Consider the following 22530-nt stretch of genomic DNA (forward strand, 5'->3'; position numbering starts at 1 on the left):
ATTTTTTAAAAAATTCACTCATGGGACAGGGACATCGCTAGGCTAGCATTTACTGCCTGTCCCCAGTTGCCCTTGAGAAGGTGGTGGTGAGCTGTCTTCTTGAACCGCTGCAGTCCATGTGCCAAAGAATTGGTCCATGCTTCCAGGCAAAGAACTGCAGTAGATTGTTACTGCATTCTAAATAATTCTTAGGGGATAGATGTGGAAAGATTGTTTTCCATTTTGAGAGAGACCAGGATCAGAGGTTATAATCTCTGTCTTAAATGTGTGCCCCCTGATTCAGAGATGAGGAGGAATTTGTTCTCTCAGAGGGATGTGAATCTACCAGAATTCTTTACCTGTCAAAGCTGGGTCATTACGTATATTCAAGGCTGAGATAGATTTTTAATCAGAAATAGAATCAAAGATTTTGGGGAACAGGCAGGAAAGTGGGTGTGAGGATTATCAGATCCACCTTGATCTCAATGAATGGTGGATCAGACTTGATGGGCTGAATGGCCTAATCCTGTTCCTATTTCCTATGGCTGACCAGGAAATTCTGCCCCTTTTACCACCTGATGATAATCCTCCTGTCTGGCCATGTTATGGACGAGCCTCCCATGAGTTTCTGGCCCACAGGTAGGCCTACTACGCAATATGGCACAGGACCCAATTCCCTCAGTCAGGGTATCACATTGATCATTTACACAATCTCTCTCCTCTATCTACTTCAATTTTTTCAATTTGAGAATAATTCCTAAAAGGTCATTCAAAATAATTAGCTAAATTCCATTTTGCAGTCAATGCACAGAGAAGCTTCTGCCAGAAATTCTTTAGTTGTGGTTCTGGAAGTCCAACTGAAAACTACCAAGGCTAAAGAAATTGCCCAGCTTTTAGAAGACTTGATTCCAACATAGCGACCTGGGTAATACAGCTCTCAAAACATGAGGAAGAACATGCAGGTGTTGTATCAGTTCGGTTTTTCTCAAAATCTTAACAGTTGTTCTGGATATTCTAGACACAGAAATAAATACCTTGAAGTAGGAGATGAGACGCTGAAGGAAGCGTTCGAGTTCCTTTTCAATTTCTACCCTTCCACCACTATACATCTTTACAAACTCCCTGGAAAGACAAACAAACAAAAATGATGTGGAGAGAAACTAACAAAATTGTGCATTTGAGAAATTAGATACAACCTGTAATACGAGTTCATGATCGTCTGCTACATCACCTTCTTTCTAACTGGGAAGCTGTTGAATGAGGCTCTCCATTAAAGGGTATCCTGACATTTCAGTACAATGGCGTGGGACCGCCACATCGTCTTTCAGATGGAACATTAACCAACGTTCTGCATGGCCCCTCAAGTGAAGGTAAAGATCCTATGGCCATTATTTCAAGAGGAGGTGAGTTTTCCCTGGGGTCCTGGCCAATACTTATCCCTCAATCAGCTTCGTCAAAAAAAAAATCTGGTCATTTTCAAATTTGAGGGAGATTGCTTTGTGTGAATTGTTTGCTGGAATTCACAGTAATGACCACATTTTTAAAAAAAATCCTAAAGCCTGTGAAACACTGAAATATTCTGGCACTATGGAAAAGCAAGCTTTACATTCCTTTCACTTTTAATAAAGAATTGGTTCAAGCTGTTTCAAGTTAAAGTGACATCCCTTGAACCCAGAGCGCAAATGTCATACTTACAATCACAACACAATGTAAACAACTTGTTTGTAGTTAAAAGGAGATTGCTGTTTACCTGTAGATGTCTGTGCATGAAGTGATGTGATCCTTCTGGATGTAGAGATCCTTACCATCCTTTAAATAACAAACTATATCCTCGTTCTCATAAATAATGGAATCATCCGGCAAAGTTAATTTATAATGGAGATACAGTTTACCAACCTGAGGAAGCAGAAAAACATGAAGGAAAATCAGACACAGTCTCGATTCTCAACTGTCCCTGTGTCCCTCACCCGAATCTACTCTGTCCTCATCATGCCCCTAGCCCCAACTACAGGATAAGTTTGAGCGAATGGAGTAGCAAGTTTCTACATCCAGGGGATATTCCCGTTAACATGCCCTCTTTCTGACAATGCCTCCGAATCACCAAGCTCAAAGTGAAGTATGAAAGAATGGGACAACTCCCCACTTTGTACAGTCAGATGTCAGTGTTGAGGGTATAACATAGGCAGATATTAAAAAACAACTTCCTCTCTGTTCCCTGTAGACACTTTTTTTTCATTTCACTAAACTTTACACAAAGGAAATCCTACAATGTGTCTCAGTCACAATCCCACGACAGCTTTCTGAATTTGGGGCTGCCAGAATATATTCCTGGAGTTGTACACAATCTCTGAGCCACTAGGATCTGGTCTAGTCACCTCAAATGATAGAAACAGAGAAGGCAGGACCAGGAGTAGGCCATTCAGCCCCTTGAGCCTGCTCCACCAGTCATATTGCTTTTATTCATTCACGGGATGAGGGCATCACTGACCAGGCAGCATTTATTGTCCATCCCTAATTGCCCAGAGGGCAGTTAAGAGTCAACCACATTGCTGTGGGTCTGGAGTCACATGTAGGCCAGACCAGGTAAGGATGACAGTTTTCTTCCCTAAAGGACATTAGAGAAACAGATGGATTTTTCTGACAATCAACGATGAATTCATGGTCATCATTAGATTCTTAATTTCAGATTATTGTGGAATTCAAATTCCATCATCTGCCGAGGCGGGATTCGAACCCATGTATCCAGAATATTATCTGTGTCTCTGGATTAACAGTCCAGTGATAATATCACTATGCCATCGCCTCCCCCACAATGATCATAGCTGATCATCAAGCTCTGTACCCTAAATGATAGGTCTCCCCCTACCCCTCTTCCCTCCCCCTGCCCCTCTAATACAAGGGGAGGTGATGGCCTAGTGGTATCATCGATAGATTATGAGACCTGGGTAATGCTCTGGGGACCTGAGTTTGAATCCTGATGTGATAGATCGTGTAATTTGAATTCAGAAAAAATTTGAATGAAGAATCTAATGATGACCATAAAACCATTGTCAATCGTCAGGAAAAACCCATCTGGTTCACCAGTGTCTCTTAGGGATGGAAATTGCTGACCTTGCACCTGATTCCAGACCCAGAGCAATGTGATTGATACTGAACCACACTCTGGGCAATTAGGATTGGGAAATAAATACTAGGCCGGCCAATGACATCCGCATCCTGTCAGTGAATTTAAAAAATGTGTCAGGAGAAGAATTCTAATTATATAAATAAATCACATTCTTTCTTGGGCACAGCAGGCAAGACCAGCCATTGCTGGTTGTCCCTTGTTGTTCAGCAGTGAAGAGTCAATCATTACTCCGGTTCTGAAGTCACATGCAGACCAGGCAGGTAAGGATAGCAGGTTTTCTACCCTCATCGGCAAGAGTGAACCAGATGGATTATCAGAATTGTTGTTCGGTATTAGAGACGAGTGCTTAGCTACAAATTCAGTATCTGAATTCAAATTTGAAATCCACCAATAGCTATGGTGGGATTTGAACCCATTCTTCAGATCATGAGCCTGAGCGTCTGCGTGACTAGTCCACACATGCTGAACCAGATCACCATCTCCCCATTCCATGCGCAAAACTTAACAAATCTCTCTAACTCTGTCTGTAACCAATTGAAAGTAAATGTGTTATGTAAGTGTCTACCCTCCCCTCAGTCACCTCCACATGCACTGCACTCTTACAGGTGATAGAGCCTAGCACAAACACCCTTAAAACTCACTCTTCAACTACACACCTCAAGTTCTTCTCAATGAAAGACAAATAAAAACTTCTACTGTGTGGCTTTTAAAAGGTAATTAATTTCTCTATCCTGGTTTCTCTGCTCAACAGTGAAGGATCCAGACTGAATTATCATTTGCTGCCATCTAGTGCAGTTTTTCATCATGTACTGCCAAACCCTCTTCCAACTTAGGAACAGACTTTTTCTCAGGGCAGGGTGCATGGTGGTGGTGGCGCTGTAAGAGCAGTAAAGTAGCCAAAGACAAACAATTCCTGGCACACCTAACAGCAAAGCTTTGCCATCTAAAATGAGCCATGTGTAGGATAACTCAGGTGGATCGTAAAGCTCCACTGCACCGTACAGCAATGCACCTTAATCCATATTTCACAGCAATCTCTCCTGCTTAAAATCTGTAAATCATGAAGGACTGAATCAATTTAATGCAATGTACAGCTCCATCTCATGACTGCTCAAACACAACATAATTTTAAGTAACTTCAAACTTTTTGACTATGTTAAAAGATGCTATATAAATGCTAGTTTGTGCTGTTAAAGGTGTAAGGAGGACAGAACTTCTATCACATTAATATGAGGGTTACATACAGCTGGGGAGGTTTCATAGCAAAACTGTTACTCTTTTCTTTCCTTTATTCATGCTTGGAATGAGGGCGTCACTGGCTACACCATCCCTAATTGCCCAGAGAGTGGTTACAAGTTAACCACTGTGGGTCTGGAGGTGCATGTGGGCCAGACCAGGTAAGGACATCAGTGAACCAGATGGGTTTTCCTGACAATTGACAATGGATTCATGCTCATCATTAGACTCTTAGTTCCAGATATTTTAACTGAATTCAAATTCCATCTTCTGCTGTGGCAGGATTCAAACCCAGGCCCCCAAAACATTTTCAGAGTCTCTGGATTAACAGCCCAGCGATAATACCACTAGGCCATCACCTCCCCACATCGTGGTACTCTCTGTAATTCCCCTTTGAAACTGATTGCAACCTCAGGCTAAGGGGCACATGTACTTTACTGTAACAACCTGAAACTGCGGTCTATTGTTCAGGATTCTGATACAAGCTGCAGAGTGAATACTGTTCAATCCACCAACACCTGCTATGCTAATTATTGAAATCAGTGAGAATTTCAACCTTCCCACTTCTACATCACCACTAGAAACGCACAGAAAAGTTGCATCCTATTCAAATATATACATATCAATATTTTTAACAGCAACGTGATTAGTAAAATTTGATGAAAAGCGCAATTGCTCCTGAAAGAAAATTTTATAATTGAGCTGCTAAATGGTTAGTGTTTGGATACTAATTTTCAAAATGCTTTTTTAAAGGAAAGCAGTTCAGTTGATTTTAACGTGGACCTTCACCCAAGTGATGTCCCCAGTTTCTACTCTCTCTGGGTGAAAAAAGTCTAAAAGTTAAATAATCTCTATTCAACTGCAAATTTTTGTTTCCTGTTTGAGTGTCTATGAAAATCCTTTAATATGACTGTTCACTCGGACAGGCTATTGACTTCAGGGCAGCTCCATGGAGCAGATTTGCCAGTAAGGAACACATGATCAGTTGTAGTATCACTGCCCAGTGACAGAGATAGAATTCTCACCAGGCAGAAGCCTCCAGGCTAATGTAACAACTTGAGTCAGATAGATTTCATTAAGAAATGATCAAATTTGTGTCCTTTGTTGTGTTCAAATAGTCTGTTTGTATCCAGTAGGGAAAACAAATGAAATTTGTCCAAAGCACCAACTTCTCAAAGAAAAACCAGATTTATCCAGAAAGGTGTTTGTAAGTGGATTCTGACATTAAAATCTAACTTCAGAAGTGTGAGTGATTTAAAATGTTCATAGTTGTGGAAATTTACTTTCTACAACTACGGAAACCTGACTGTCATGATCACTTAGAATTCTGTATTTTCTATTTTTTAAAAATATAGACAGCAACGTAAACTTCAATGTAAGCTAGCGGGCATTCAGCTAAACCATCAAAAAATTGCAAAATACAGTGAAAGCTGGAAATCTGAAACAAGCACAGAGAATGCTGCAGAAACTGAGCTGATCTAGTTGCATCCATGGACAGAGAAGCAGAGTTAATGATCGGAATCCACTTCTTCAGAACTGTCAGCCTTGAAATGTTAGCTCTGTTTCGCTCTCCACAAATGCTGCCAGACCTACTGAATTTCTCCAGTATTTTCTGTCTTTGTTTCAGGGTTAAACCACGGCACATATGGAAACGGCTAGATTTACTACAGAAGAAATGCTCTGGGAAAAATACCTGCCAGTGAGGATAGAAGGAAAAGTACTAACACCAGGGGGCGCACTGGGGCCAGCTTGGGTCATTGCTAACATTTCCACTTCAGTCAGTAGTTGTGAGTTTGAGTCTTATTTCAAGACTTAATTACATAATGTAGGCTGGTAGTTTAAGGAAGTGTTGCAGGTCTCATCTTTTGAAGAAAATGTAAACTCCACCTGCACATTGAGGTGGATGCCCTAGCACTGTTGCAAGAGGGAATTCTCCTGGGGTATGATTAGCATCACCCTTCGAAGACAGGTCACTAGCTGTGCGAAAGGGTGACATTTCTGTCTATCGTTAGTGAATTTATAAAAAAAGCAACTTTTACGCTGCATTGTAAGCTTTATAGGTTTCACTACATGTATAAAATTTTAATAAACAGAACATTTACCTGTATGAATGTCATCGACTTAAGCCTTGCAACAATATTACTATCTTGTAGTTCTTCATAAACGTGACTGAAATCATCGTGGTGAAAGAACCATCTCTGAATGAATGGAGCCAGCGAGTGGACAAAGTTTTGGACTTTTGGACAGGGTACATAATTCTCAGTCTGGGCTTCCACATTGATACAGCTGGAAAGTGACTTCACTCCACAGATCTCAAAAAATAAGTCGCGATCTTCCTCATTAAATCGAACCTCTAATGAAAGAAATGATTACATTTTACATAATGTAGCCCCAAATACCATGATAATGTATAAAGTTTCTTTCAGTTTGCTCCTAATGGTGCTGACTTTTGAGTTAACAGGCCCTCTGATACCCTTCCTTCAGGTGGGCCCTGAAAAACTGCAAACAAGGTGCAGCTCCATGAGCTGGAGAATCCAAGCAGTTTTCCACAATATCCAGAAAATAAAAAAGGATAGAAAGTGGGAGCAGAAACCCTGGCAGGTTTAGTTTTCAGTTCTAGTCTAGTGGTGTTGAGAGGAGCCCAATGTTAGTTAAAATGAGGCTTTGTGGGTACAGCTCAGGAATGATAAGGGGGCAGCTACTTTAATAGGAATGTATCATAAGCCCCCAAACAGAGAGCAGGAAATAGAGGAGCAAATATGTAGCTAGTTCATAGAGGCATGTAAGAGTAATAATCGGGTAATTATACTCGGGGATTTCAACTTCCCCAACATAAATGGGATAGTCATAGTGTTAAGTGTTTAGAGAGAGCAGATTTCCTGAATGTATCCAGGCGAGATTTTTATATCAATGCATAGAAAGTCCAACAAGGGACGACAAAGTGTTAGATATGCTTCTGGGAAAGAAGATGGAAAAATGTTTGATGTGGCAGAGGGGGGAACATTTAGGTGATAGCAATCACAACACGGTACGGTTCAAATCTGTTCTGGACAAGGAAAAAGATAGCCTGCAGAAGTTAGCTTTGGATTGGAGGAAGGCAAATTTTATTAAAATAAAATGGTACCTGGCCACAGTGGATTTGGAACAGTTCTTTGCAGGAAGGCAAATTTTATTAAAATAAAATGGTACCTGGCCACAGTGGATTTGGAACAGTTCTTTGCAGGAAGGCAAATTTTATTAAAATAAAATGGTACCTGGCCACAGTGGATTTGGAACAGTTCTTTGCAGGTAAGTCTATAGCAGAGCACGGGGTGGGAAGCATTCAAAAAGGAGCTGGGGAGACTATAGATGCCTTTAGGGGGAAAATATAGGATAAATCAGGGCTGGATAAGGAAGAACTGTAGGGCTTTTAGCAAGTCCAAAGGGAACACTTTAGGTGCAGCCCTAGAAGAATATCCAAAGTGTAAGAAGGAAATTAAGAAAGCAATTAGAAGCAGAAGCAGGGAGCATGTGAAAGAACTTGTGAACAGGATTAGGGAGAATCCTAAGATATTTTACAAATAGATTAAATGGAAGAGATTAACCAGGGAAAGAACACTGCCCATTAGGGATCAAGGGGACAACCTGTGTGTGAAGCTGCAGGATATTGGAAGGTGTTAAATGAATATTTCTCTTCAGTCTCCACTCTGGAAAAGGAGAAAATAGGTACAGAGTTTCAGGAAAAGGGAGTGTGAGGAACTTGCCCAGTTTGACATAGGAAATGGGGATGTATTGGATGCTCTGTCGGGTTTAAAAACAGACAAATTCCCTGGCCTGGGTGAATTGCTGTGGGAGGTGAGGCAGGGAATTTCAGGGGCTCTGACACAAATTTTTAATTATTCTCCGGCCATGGGGAATGTGCCAGAGGACTGCAGAATGGCTAATGGCCTTGCACTTTTAAGAAGTGGTCAAGGTGAACCAGAAAATTACAGATTGGTGAGGCTCACGTCGGTGGTAGGGAATCTATTGGAGAAAATTCTGAAGGAGAGACTTAATACCCACTTGGAAAGGCATGGGTTAATTAGGGAGAGTCGGCATGGCTTTCTCAGAGGGAGGTCATGCCTAATTAATCTGTTCGAATTTTTCAGGAGCATGATCAAGTCTTTGGATGACAGATGTAGCTTATATGGATGTTAGCAAAGCTTTTGACAATGTCTCACATGGGAGACAGATTAAGAAGGTTAAAGCACACAGAATTGGGGGAAACCTGGTGAGATGAACCAGAAACTGGCTTAGTAACAGGACACAAAGGGTAGGGGGTAGGAGGCAGTGTGAATGACCAGAGGCCAGTGTCCTGTAGCTTCATCAAGGATCAGTACTAGGACCCTTATTGTTTGTTATTTACATAAATGATAGAGATGAAAATGTGGGGGAATGTTAAGCAGGTTTGCAGATGACACCGTGATCGGTAGAGTGGTTCATAGTGAGGAAGATGGTTGTAGGTTACAGGAAGATATAGTCGAGTTGGTCAGATGGGCAGACCAGTGGCAGATGGTATTTAACCCTGGTAAGTGTGAGGTGATGCACTTTGGAAGAAGAAACATTATGAGGGAGTATTTAATGAATGGCAGGACACTGGGTAGCTCAGAGGAACAGAGGGACCTTGGGGTAATTACTCACAGATCCCTGAAGTCAGCAGAGCACATGAATGGGATAGTTAAGAAGGCAAATGGGATACTTGCTTTTGTCAGTCATGGCACAGAGTGTAAGAGCAAGGAGGTAATGCTGGAGGTGTACAGAGCATCGGTCAGGCCACAGCTGGAGTACGGTGTGTGTTCTGGTCACCTCACTAAGGAAGGGTGTGATAGCACTAGAGAGTGTACAGAGGGGGTTCAACAAGATGATGCCTGGGATGGAGAAATTGAGATGTAAGGAGAGAGTAGATACGATTGGATTGTTTTCTGTAGTGCGGAGAAGACTGAGGGGACATGATTGAGGTGTATAAGATTATAAAGGGGTATGGACAGGGTGAATGGAGAGCAGCTGTTCCCAAGGGGGACAGTTACAAGGGGGGGGGTATAGTTTTAGGGTAAGGGGCAGGAGATTCAGAGGGAATTTTCACTCAGCAGATGCTGGGAATCAGGAATGCACTGCCCGGAAGTTTGGTGAGCACTTGAAATGTCATAACATTCAAGGATGTGGGGCAAATGCAGGCAAAAGGGATTGGCACACCTTTAGTGGTTGTTATGTCAGCACAGACTTGATGGGCTGAAGGGCCTTTTCTGCACAGCATAACTCTGTAACAGTGATCAGTCAGTTCAGCAAATAGGAGGCCTGACACATTGTATCCTGTATGACGTACATGACACATCAGGCAACAATTTACTCATTGGGGAAATTTGATACATTTGTGCTTCCCAAAATAAAACTTATAGATTCAAAATGCCAAGTTTTAGCATGCAAACCTTCTATAAACTCATTGTTTACCTTTTCACCCCTTCGTCAGTGCACGACACGTGGGATTACCTGAGCCATCTACAAATTGGCGGAAAGATAAGAAGATTGATGAATAAAGGAGAGGTGTGGGAAACACAGATTCCACTCGGTGCAGCACTGACATTAGCACTGGGTGAGGAGGCAAGTGTATTGTGGGGACAGCCTCCACCTGCACTGATCTGGGGCCAAGATCCCGATGGAAAGGCTAAGTACTGTGGGGGTCACAAGGACTTTCAATTAGTTAAAGGAGCAGGCAGAGAGCTCAGCACAGGTTATTAAAGTTTAGTATGGTAAGCGTCAGGAATCTAACCTCAGGCACAGCAGATAAGGGGACAATGACAAGGTGATGAGCAGTCAATGCACGACTGAGGATGCTGTACCTAAATGCATGCAGTTCCTGAAAACAAGGTTAATGAGCTTTTTGGGATAATGGGAACAGCAGATGCTGCAGAATCCGAGATAACAAAGCTGTGGAGCTGGATGAACACAGCAGGCCAAGCAGCATTTTAGAAGCACAAAGGCTGACGTTTCAGGCCTAGGCCCCTCATCAGAGAGGGTAGAGGTTGAATTTGCAGGTGCAACGTTGTGGGTATCACACAGATGTGGCTTCAAGGGGACCAGGGCTGGGAACCAAGTATCCAAGGACACAGATCCTATCAAGAGGCCAGACAGATGGGCAGGGGGCCGGGGTTGCCTTTTTAGTAAGAAATGCATTAAATTGATACCAAGAAGTGATATAAAGTTGGAGACTTAGAATCTGTCTGGGTAATGCTGAGGAACTGCAAAGGAATAAAGACCCTATTGCAGTTATGTACAGGCTCCCTAGCGGTGGTCAGGATGTGAGGAAAGAAAATAAATCAGGAGGTAGAAAAGGCATGTAAGAAAGGCACTATTGCAGTAATCAAGGGGGATTTCAAAATGCAGGTAGGGAAAGTTAGGCTGTTAGCAGACCCCAAGAAAAGGAATTTATGGAATGTCTATGAGACTATTTTTGGTGACCAACTTGTGGCAGAACCCATTTGGGAACAGACGATTCTGGATTTAGTGATGTGTAATGAGGTGGGCTTGATTAGGGAGCTTAAGGTGAAGGCACCCTGAGTGAGCAGTGACCATAATATGATGGAATTCACCCTGCGGTTTGAGAGGGAGAAGCTGGGATCAGTTGCAATGTTATTACAGCTGAGTAAGGGTAACTACAAAGACACGAGGGAGGAGCTGGCCAGAGTTGGTTGGAAGGGTGAATCTCGTAGGGAAGAGAGTGGGGCAGCAAAGGCAGGAGTTTCTGGGAGCGATTTGGGAGGCACAGCAGAAATTCATCTCAAGGAAAAAGAAACACACTAAGGGGAGGATGAGGCAACCGTGGCTGAGAAGGGAAGTCAGGGACGGCAGAAAACAAATGGAAAAGAATACACAATGTGGTGAAATTTAGTGGGAAGCCACATAATTGGGAAGCCTTTAAAAGCTAACTGAGGATAACAAAAAGATCTGGGGTGGGGAGAAGATGAAACAAGAGCAAGCTGGCGAGTAAAAAGGAAGAAGATTGCAAGAATGTTTCTAAGTATATATAAAGGCAAGAGAGAGAGCAACAGCAGACATTGGATCGCTGAAAATGAAGCTGGAGGAACAGCAATTTCAAAGAAATGGCAGAGGAACTGAACTGGAACTTGGCAGCAGTTTTCACAGTGGAAGACACAAGCAGTATTCCAGAACTTCGAGAGAGTAAGGAAGCAGAGCTGAGTGAAGAAGGCACTGGGGAAGCTGAAAGGGTCTGAAGGTGGATAAACCACCTGGAGCAGATGGACTACACCCCAGAGCTCTGAAGGAGATAGCTGAGGAGAGTGTGGAGGCATTGATGCTGATCTTTCAGGAATTACTGGAGACAGAGAGAGTCCCAGAGGACTGGAACATGGCTAATGTAATATTGCTGTTTAACATGGGAGGGAGGCAGAAGACAGGAAACTACAGGCTGATTAGCCTGACCTCTGTTGTTGTTTAGATTTTAGAATTCATCATTAAGATGAGATTGTTGAGTAATTGGAAATGCATGGTAAAATAGGGTTGAGTCAGTATGACTTTATCAAGGGGAGGTCATGCCTGACAAATCTGTTAGAGCTCTTTGAGGAGGTAATGAGCAGGGTAGGTAAAGGAGAGCCAGTGGCCGTGATCTATTTGAATTTTGAGAAGGCCTTTGACAAGATGCCACACAGGAGGCTGTGAAATGAGATCAGAGACCATGGTGTTAGGGGCAATGTACTGGCATGGATAGAGGATTGGCTGCCAGGCAGAAGGCAGACAGTGGGGGACAGGGGCTCTTTTTCAGGATGGCAGCCAGTGACTAGTTGAGTTTCACAGGGGTCGGTGTTGGGACAACTATTCACATTATACATTAACAATCTGGATGAAGGAACTGAGGACATTGTTAAGTTTGCAGTTGACGCAAAGATAGGTGGAGGGTCAGGTAGTGTTGAGGAAGTGGGGAGGATGCAGAAGGACTTGGACAGGGCTAGGATTGTGGGCAAAGAAGAGGCAGATAGAATACAATGTAGGAAATTGTGAGGTTATGCATTTTAGTAGCAAAAATGGAGGCAAATGTGGAAAAGGCTTTGGAAGTCTGAAGCACAGAGGAATTGAGAAGTCCTAGTTCAGGATTTCTTAAGGGTAACATGCAGGTTCAGGCAGTTGGGGATTCGAAGGCCTAGTGGTCTTATCACTGGACTCTTAACCCAAAAACCCAGATAATGTTCTCGGGACCTGAGTTCAAATCCCACTGTGGCAGATGGTGGAATCTGAATTCAGTAAAATATCTGGAATTAACAATCTAATGATAATTGTCATTGGTCGGAAAAACCCATCTGGTTCACTAATGTCCTTTAGGGAAGGAAACAGCATCTTTACCTGGTCTGGCCAACACGTGACTCCAGACCCATAGCGACGTGACTGACTTTCAGCTGCCCTCTGGGCAATTAGGGATGGGCAATAAATGCTGCCTAGGCAGTGATGCCCTCTCCCCATGAATGAATAAAGGAAAAACAAAAGTTAGGAAGGCAACCACAATGTTAGCATTCACTTTGAGAGGGCTAGAGTACAACAGCAGAGATGTACTGCTGAGGCTGTGTAAGGTTCCTGTCAGATCGAATGTGAAATATTGTGAACCGTTTTGGGAAGAAAGTGCTGCCCTCGGCGGTGGTCCAGAAGAGGTGCGCAAGATAGATCCCAGAATGAACAGCTTGTCATCTAAGGAGCAGTTGAGGATTCTGAGTCTGTATTTGCTAAAGTTTAGAAGGACGTGGAGGAATTTAATTGAAACTTACAGAATACCGAGAAGCCTGGATAAAGTGGATGTGAAGATGTTTCCACTAGTAGGAGAGACTAGGACCTCAGGGCACAGCCTCAAAGTGAAGGGACCCATGGAACTGAAACGAGGTGTGATTTCTTTGTTAGAGTGTGGTGAATTTGTGAAACTCATTGCAGCAGAGGACTGCAGAAGCTAGATCATCAACCGTGTTTAGGGCAGAGATAGACAGGTTCTTGATTGTTAAGGAGATCAAAGGTTATGGGGAGAGAGCAGGAGAATGCGGTTGAGAAACGTATCAGCCGCAACTGAATGACACAGCAGACTCAATGGGCTGAATGGCCTAGTTCTGCTCCTACATGTAATGGTCTTATGGTCTGCAACTTTCTTTCGTGAAAGGAAGAAGGGCAAAACACACTCAGAGACATGGGAAGGGTGAATCTTCAGCCAGTGAATGAAAGATTGAGAACTGGTGTCCACTGCCTTCTGTCCTCATCACAGAGTCAGCAGGAATTGGAATTAACTGAATGAAAGTACCTTATCACCACTTGTAATCTGGACCAGTGCCGGAAGTGGGCTTCACCGACATTTTTGTTCCTGCCCCACCCGAATATTAGTGTCTTTGTCTGTTTGTATGTGTGGGAATTTTTTTTAGAAGACAATATGTTTAACCTCTCGAGTTACAAGTTAATAATTCAATTTTCTTTCTTGCCCTTAGTTAAAACTGTTTCATTGGAATAAACATTATTTTATTAATATTAGAAATCTAGTATGCATATTTTTATAACCTGAGTTAGACAGGTAAAATTGGGCAATTTGGTTTAATCAAATTTTACATTTGTGATTACACTGGGAAGTGCGGGGCCTGGTTTTCAGTGTGATTTCCTGGGGAGCCGTGACAATGACAGTTTGATCAATGCACAATTTGATAAACTCAAACAAGCAACTGGCTTCGAGGAAACAGTCACCTTTTTCTGATGAAATACTGGAAACCCATGTTTTTCTGCACCAAGAACAACAGCAGAGATAAGGAACAGCAACAGAAACAAAATGAGTGGCCACAAAGTTGCAAATTCTAATTCAATCATGTTAGCTCACTGAGCCACCATACATATACTCAAGGTAGAATAACTACATAGTCCTAATCTAATAATCTCAGCCACGGCAAACCATGATGAGGCACCAGCATCCTGAAAAGGAAAGGATGAGATGTTTCACAACATTAATTCTTCTTCTGTCGGTGTGCTCCAAAGATGACCAGTTAACAAATACTTCAGAACAGACAGTGCCAGAGCAATGTGAGAGATAAGGTTTGGAGGTGTATATTCCTGCCTAATGTTAAGTAGTACATTGTGTTGCTGAATGTATCTATTGTTACTCATAGGCACAGTCTGTACTACTGTAGTCTTTCATCAGTCATGTATAAGTCTTGACCACCCAGTATACCCAAGGAGCACTATTTACACGCCACCTCTGCTGGACCGTGACTCTGCTTGATGCCCAGCAGAAAATAAAGATCGAACTTCTTGTAGTATTGAGGAGTCAGAGAAACAGGAAATTAAGAACAATAACATGGTTATATAGCAAATAAAAGGAATCAGTCTCTGGTCAACACAGAAAACTCAATGTTCAATAAAAAGTGTTATCCCAGCTCACAAAATTCTTATCTTTATAGACAACACTTTGCCTGGACCTCTTTTACTGCCCAAGACTACGAAACTCATTTTATTAACACATTTTTTCCCACATTTAAAGTGACTCAGACTAAACTTTTAAAGGTTTTGTATTTACATTCACAGATACCAAAAAGAAAAAGGTGAAAGCCAAACACTATAAAGAAACAATATCAGGGCAGGAGAATGGAACAGTGGGGAAGCACTTTACAGACATACTTTAGGCATCATCATTTAGCAAAATTTCACAAAATTCATATATTCAATGCAAAGCACTTCTGAACGCTCACTAATTTCTAAAGTCCTTTGTGTAAAGCACAACAATACTCCACATCATCTACTGGCTCACTCCTACCCATCACTGCTCACTGAACATTCCCACACGTCTCTGCGCTAGTTCTGCTCCTGTAGACCTACCAGGAAGGTTTCACAGATCTAGGCTGCAAAGATGGACATAGTTTTTACCTTGCTTTCGTTTGGACTTGGTGTTTGTTGGATTCCTCTCGGCTGCAGGTCGATTGAGCAAACACAGCGAATGTGCTTTAAAAATGCGCTCCAGTTGCCTATTGTCTGGTATCAGAGGCATGCTGGCCAGGGACACCCAGCGATTATCCTTGGCTGGAAAGACTTTTTCATCCTTTACCATCCCTAGTTACAGAGGCAAGAAAATAAATGTTTATTAGAAAAGAAACACAAGTTTCAATGATACTCACATAGAGACTGCAGTAAGATAAAACAACCAACACTCAATAATTCTCAATTATTCCATTGAGTGATAGAATATAAGGCCATCATGAGTATCCCATAGTGAACTCAGGGAAAGCTGTCTGGACATGCTAACATGTTGCAAAGTGTGCTCTCCTTAAACATAGCCAGTTCATGCGCATCACATTATACTATAATCAAAACAGAACATTCTGGAATGACTCAACAACTCTGGAAGCATGTGGAGAAAATCACACTCTCAGACACAAATGTTTCATGCAGTCCTTACCTTTAAGCGTCTGGCAATAGTGATACTGTAGTTCCCAAGTATCATCACTATCATAGCTCCTGCATTTCTCAGCTGGGGGAACAGACAAAACACAAAAAGAAAAATCAGACCCCTATTGACTTGGATGATACCGAGGAACTGTTTCCTCACCTGCACTCAATGCTTTTTCTTTGATTATTTCAATGCAGTCACCCTCCTATGTTCCTAACCCTGTAATCTTGAAGCTTACTGCCCATATCCTAATTTTCACCGAGTCCTGTGCTCACTGACTTACACTGTCTCCCCATTCCAAAACATCTCTTAACAAGGAGGGGCTTAGATTAGTTCGCAGGTCGGCGCAACATCGAGGGCCAAAGGGCCTGTTCTGCGCTGTATTGTTCTATGTTCTATATATGGCCTTGTTTTTAAAGTACAGACATGCCCTGCCCCAGCTCGGGAGCTTCCTTCAGATAGCTTGGTTTTCTACGATAATGTAGATTTCAAAACTTGAAAACTATTCAGAGATTGAAAGAATTAGCCACAACTCTTATTAAAATAAATGATGAAAGGGACAAGGAGAAACTGTTATAAACACTCACAAACATAAATAAGCTGTTTCCTGAGAGAGAGAAGCTAACAACTGCCCCATAACTTATTGCCATGAGACAAAAGGGCAATTAAGAATGTCTGAATAAGGAATACCCTGAGGTGAGGGGCTTAATTGCAAGACAGTTGTTGCAGTAACAAGGAAGAGGGAAGCTACAGTCGGGATGGCTCAGAAGTACAATCAATGTTATGGATGAACAGATCGAAAGGATCATCAATAAGGTCACATCAGAAAGTTTACAAGGCAAAAAATCTTATAAGAATTCAACTTCAGGATTTTTCAGTAGCACATCTCTAGAGAGCCAGACTGCACAAGGGTTGCACCCTGGACACCCAGAGATAGATGCTGAGATAACAAGGTGTAGAGCTGGATGAACACAGCAGGCCAAGCAGCATCAGAGGAGCAGGAAGGCTGACATTTTGGGCCTGGACCCTTCTTCGAAAGGTCCAAAATATCAGCTTTCCTGCTCCTCTGATGCTGCTTGGCCTGCTGTGTTCATCCAGCTCCACACCTTGTTATCTCAGATTCTCCAGCATCTGCAGTTCCTACTATCTCAGAGATAGCTGCTATTGGTTGGAATCATAGTTAAATTCTACCATTAATTAGGTAATAGCGAAGTTGGCTTAATTCGCTTACTTGACTGGTCTTATTTTGGTTGCTACGTGATAAAGTTTAAACAATTGTTTCAGTATTTAATTGTGAGATTTCTTAATAAGCAGCCAAATTAATGATAGATTCTGGCAATTTACACATTCCTTAAAGAGAAAGATATCTACCTTGCAAGATTTTGCATTCTATCGGCACTAAATCCTCAATGGTATTGTGGTGCAGTGAGAATTGTGGTGCTCTCAACTATCTTACTTAAAGAGCTATGTCAGATGTAGATATCTATCATTGTCAAACCTCATCCTCTACATGCACAGATACACAACAAGGTTGAGCAACAGACATGGGACCACAATTGGAAGTAGCAATTTTGGTCACCCATTCCCTCTTTCGTTCCACTTTGACCTGCAGGAAAACTGAAGTAGTTTTGTGCTCCATTCTACCACCACAGAGGTCTTGCGGCACAGCTATAGTGTTCCTGTCTCAGGGTCATTAGCTCTGAGTTCAAGTACCAGGAAATAACAGCCAAGGTGTGGGTCATAACATTGCCAAGCAGGTCAGGTATCCATTTGTAAATCATTCCAACACATGCCAATAGCAGATGGCAAGGAGCAGGAGGAATTGCTTGGCAGCCAAGAGATGAAAGAAAATGGGAACCTCTACCATCACTATTCACAGCTCCAAGCAATAAAGGCATACATTGCCATAGCATGTTTGATTCCTTTGGAGATAATTCACCCAGTTGGCTGGACAACTGGCGTGCATCACATTGATACTACAAACATATCGCTATAAAATCTCTGCAAGGCCTCCTCTACCGAAGGGGAACAACCCTGGTCTCTCCAATCTCTCCACGTAACATCGGATGGCGTCGGGGATGTCCTTACAAATGCTGGCCTTACAGCACTGCTTGGTGATGTATGCTCACTGGCACAATGCACTTAAGCTCAAGTATGGACCTGCTTAACTATGCAGTGAAAGTGCATGGAAACCAGAACAGAACTGTTATATGATGACAGCAAATGTGCAGACCCTCATACAATCCTACGATTTGTCACCGCAGTACCATGCAAGACAAAATACAATTCAAGATGTGAACCACAATCAATATTGTCATTAATGGTTGTATGAGATTTCTCCTCTGTGACAGAAAATAGCTGAAAATGGACTTGAGATTCCAAGAAAATCTTACCTAGAATGGCATAAATCACTGACACATCCTGTAGGATGTCACTGCTGGGAAATGATACTGTACTGCATATGAGCACCAGCAGACTCACGTAGTGTTTCATGGCTGGTATTTTCTCAACATCGAGAGTCTATCAATTGAAATGAATAAATAAATAAAGTGACAAATCTGGACTCAACAGCAATTATCATGCAAACAAGTAAAGTACCATATACTCAAGATTAAAATGTTATTATATTGAAATGCACAATTGGGCAACAGTTCTCTATACTGGAATTCCTAGCCCTCCAGCAGAATGCTCTGGGATGAGAATTATGATGACGCATACGGTCACTTGGTGCATTATTCTTTTAAACGTATCAATATCCACAGGTAATAACCACTGCTCCTATTTTCTCTGACAGTAGGAGCAAGGAACAGTTCTGTTGTTATCATTTACAAGCACCTTCGTGAAATTTCTGCTTCTTTCCTTGTCTGTTAACATTCCTTTTGTCTTGTACCTTCTTCATGTTTTGTCACTGAAATCATTCTTGCCTTCCACCTTATTACTGACCATTTTCCATTGTACCTTCTTCCACATTCCTCTTCCTGTATTTTCTTAAAGGCTGTTAAATCTCTAAATTCTTCCAGCTGTAAAACCAGGGGAATGGGTCTTTTCTTTTTGTTCAGGGTATGATGATGGGCATTAAAATGGGCATGACAGCTCCCCATCACCTCAATGCCCGGGAAAGGCCACTAGATCACGCACCTCAGGGGGTCCTCAGTGGTCACCTGGTGGGTGGGCTTCCCACCGCGATCAATTCTCAGACAGTGATGTCCTGCCAAACTTGAAGCTACTAGTCAAACAGCAGCTGGAAGTCTGAAACAGGGACAGAACACTGGGAAAGGTCAGCAGCTCTGGCATTGGAAGAAACTGAAGTAATGTTTTGAGTCCAGTGATCCTGCTTCAAAACTGATTCCGTTTCTCTCTCCACAGAAGCTGCTGGACTTGCTGAGTTTTTCCAGCATTCTCTCATGTTTGTTTCAGATTTCTAGCATCTACAGTGTTTTGCCTTTGTTTCAGGCAGGCAGTCAATTTGTCAGCATCAGTGCCCATGGAAGAGGGACAGAGCTGCCAGACTGGGTCTGCGGCAGGGGGTGAGGGAACTAACAAGAGGGAAAAACTTACTCAACCTCATCCTTACCGATCTGTCAGCTTCAGATTCATCTGCCCATAACAATATCACTAAGAGTGACCTTTGCATAGTCCTTGTGGAGACAAAGTCCCACCCTCACATTGAGAATAATCTCCATCATGTTGTGTGGCACTATCACCGTGCTCAATGGGACAGACAGATCTAGCAACTCAATGAATGGGCATCCATGAGGCGCGGTGGGTCATCGGTTGTAGCAGAATTGTACTCCAGCACAATCTGTAACCCCATGGCCTGGCATATCCCCCACTCAACCATTACCATCAGGACACGGGATTAACCCTGGATCAATGGAGAGTGCAGGAGGGCATGCCAGGAGCAGCACCAGGCATACCTGAAGATAAGGCAGCAATCTGGTGAAGCTACCAAACAGGACTACTTGCACACCAAACAGCGAAAGCAGCAAGTGATAAGCAGGGCTAAGCGATCCCACAACCAACAGATCAGATGTAATCTCTGCAGTCCTGCCACATCCAGTTGTGAATGGTGGGGGACAATTAAACAGCTCACTGCAGGAGGAGGTTCCACAAATATCCCCGTCCTCAATGATGAGTGGGTCCAGAGCATCAGTGCAAAGTATGCATTTTTAAACAACCTGCTTGACTGGCGTTATATGCACAAATATTCAGGAGCTGCAATGTGTCCTATTTACAAGATGCACTGCAAAAATTCACCAAAGATCCTTAGTTAGCACCTTCCAAACCCATAAGCACTTCCATCTTGGCATCCCATGGCATGTACATGGGGACACCTGCAAGTTCCCTCCAAGCCACTCACAATCCTGACTTGGAAACATCTCACTGCTCCTTCAGTGTTGTTGGTTCCAAATCCGGGAATTCCTTCCCTAATGGCATTGAGAGTGTCAATCCAGAGCAGGTGGACCAAAGCAGTTCAAGAAGGCAGCTCACCAACACTTTCTCAAGGGGCAACGAGGGACACGTAATAAATGCTGGGCCCAGCCAGTGACATCTGCACCTCACAAATATGAAAAAAAAGAGTAATGGGACTGAAGCCTAATATAAGGAGCTTCATCCCTCACCTTTGGCTTGTCCTGAACACTGTCTCTGCCCTGCACACACAATTATGACACACACAGATTCTTTGGCTGTAAAATTTACAGAAAAGGTAGAGGCAAACATTAATGGTTATATATGGTTTTAGACATACCTTCTGAAAAAGATCTTTCATATCGTTCCATTGATGGTAGAAAGGTGCAAGCAGGTAAGGTTCCTGGAAAGATCCCTTAGTATCCTGAATTTTACATTTATATCGCTGGAACATTCCAGTTGGGTCATGCCAAAATACGTCCTTCAAATGGCAGAATTTTCCAGAACAAAGCGGTTCAATGCTTTGAAAGAAAGTTAAGCACTTACTCCAAATTGCACAAAAGTGTTTTTTTTTAAGCAAAAAACTACAATCTATCTCACGTTGTTTTGCTGCTGCTTCCTACAAATGAGGTCACTGGCTAAAGCACCCTAGAAACAAGTCACCTGACCAAAGAACTTTCCACAACCTGAGGAAGTCTTTGAAATGCTATTGTTTTGTAAACAAAAAGCATACAATATGTGCACAGCAAGTCTTCACATACTAATCAATAAAGTAATCATCCGATAATTTACTTTTGTTGAGGGACAGTTATTGCCCAGGGCATGGAGAACTTCCTCCAAATAGTCAATTGGGATCTTTTACATCCAGCTGAGAACTTATGGGGCTTTGATTCAAAATCATTTCTGAAAGACAGCAGCTTCAATCATCTCTCTGTAGGCCACAAGTGTGTCGGATTAGATTTCACTCTCACATTTCTGGAGCAAGGTTCAAGCCAGTATTCTTCCGACTCATTGGGACATTGCTGTGGGAGTCCCTTATAGAGAAAGTTGAATGGAAGGGAATTAATGGTGTGTGTGGTTTCCCTGCTACACCTTCAATGATCATGGGGTCTTGACATAGAATTTTCCCAGATAGCTAAGGAGAGGCTAATATTAGGTGAGAATCCATCACCCTCCCATTTGCTCCCCACTCCAGCCCCTGTCACCTCCCCTGTCAGCGAGTAACCTACGCTGGTCACCATGGACATTTCCAGGCGTGCCCAAGTGACTGGAAGCAAGAAGACACTTGAGCACATTCTACTGACATGACTGGGGAGAGGATATATCAAAAGATAGAAGAGGAAAGTTCAGGCACCCGTGGGCCAAATTAGCAAACACAATCCTAAGTGGAATGGAATGCAGTGTGAAAATTAAAAGTAGCAACAGAAGCTTCATCTGATCAAAAGGCTCCATCAGAACGCCAACATTTTAGCATCCTCCATATCCCCCTGACAAGTTAACCAGGCAGAAGTTCAAAAACCAATAGGGTTGTGGATACCTGGTAGGTACAAACACAGCTGGGAAATGCTTGAACAGTTCTGTCAGCTGGCTCCCACTGCAGTTCCTAGCCAAGTAAGCGTAAACCCTGTGAATGTGCTCTGCTGATGTCTGAAATTCTGCACCTTCCAAATCAGCAGCTTCACTTGGAAGCTTCTTCACACACCACGATTTGAAGTGGCTGATCATCATGTCCACAGAAACTGAGGTCTTAATACCTGAGAAAAGTAGAGAATATTCAAGCAATCCACAGGGCAAACTGTATTATTAATGGAATAGAAGAGTGTCTGGCCTCTTTTTAAAAAGAAAAACATTTAGTTATAACAATGCATTTAAACAGGTCATGTAAAATTGGAAAAAAAAACCCCACAAAATGTTGAATACACGACATTGAGAGAGAAAGCAGAGTTGACTTTTCAGTCAGTCCTGAAACAGTAATTCTGTTTTTCTCACTAGAAATGTCACCAGAACAGATCAGAGTTTCTACCATTTTCTGTTTTTTTTTGATTTTCTGCAACCACAGTACTTTTCTCTTTGTAAAGTATGGATTAGGTTAGAAAATTGAATGATTGCTGCTCTAATGAAACAAAAATGACATCAGGTTATTTCTTACAGGCCAGAAAATACAAAAATGGAATTCAGGTACTGCTCGCTGATACTTCAAGAAACACAGGTCAAGTTATTAATAATAGTTTGCTGAACTGGCCCATGTGGTCCTCTATTAAAGACCAAAGTTACATGAATTTCTGTCATTACAAGACAGAACCAGAGGCACATGGATGTTGTACTGCTTGTGGAGAAGGAATGACTGCAGACT

General features: G+C 42.4%; 1 protein-coding gene across 1 annotated transcript in view; it reads right to left on the bottom strand.

Annotated features, from left to right (window-relative positions):
- The window catches only part of wu:fj29h11 (uncharacterized), a 140884-nt gene that overhangs the window by 13462 nt on the left and 104892 nt on the right, over positions 1–22530 (bottom strand). Inside the window, exons 35-42 of the mRNA XM_059653587.1 lie at positions 21715–21931; positions 20518–20698; positions 18161–18287; positions 15777–15848; positions 15248–15430; positions 6445–6695; positions 1730–1875; positions 1014–1101 (exon numbers count right to left, since the gene is read on the bottom strand). Of these exons, the coding sequence (XP_059509570.1) occupies positions 1014–1101; positions 1730–1875; positions 6445–6695; positions 15248–15430; positions 15777–15848; positions 18161–18287; positions 20518–20698; positions 21715–21931 (1265 nt within the window). The remainder of the gene's footprint in view (positions 1–1013; positions 1102–1729; positions 1876–6444; positions 6696–15247; positions 15431–15776; positions 15849–18160; positions 18288–20517; positions 20699–21714; positions 21932–22530) is intronic.

This window comes from Stegostoma tigrinum, chromosome 22 (genome assembly GCF_030684315.1).
Source record: "Stegostoma tigrinum isolate sSteTig4 chromosome 22, sSteTig4.hap1, whole genome shotgun sequence".
Classification (NCBI taxonomy): Eukaryota; Metazoa; Chordata; class Chondrichthyes; order Orectolobiformes; family Stegostomatidae; genus Stegostoma; species Stegostoma tigrinum.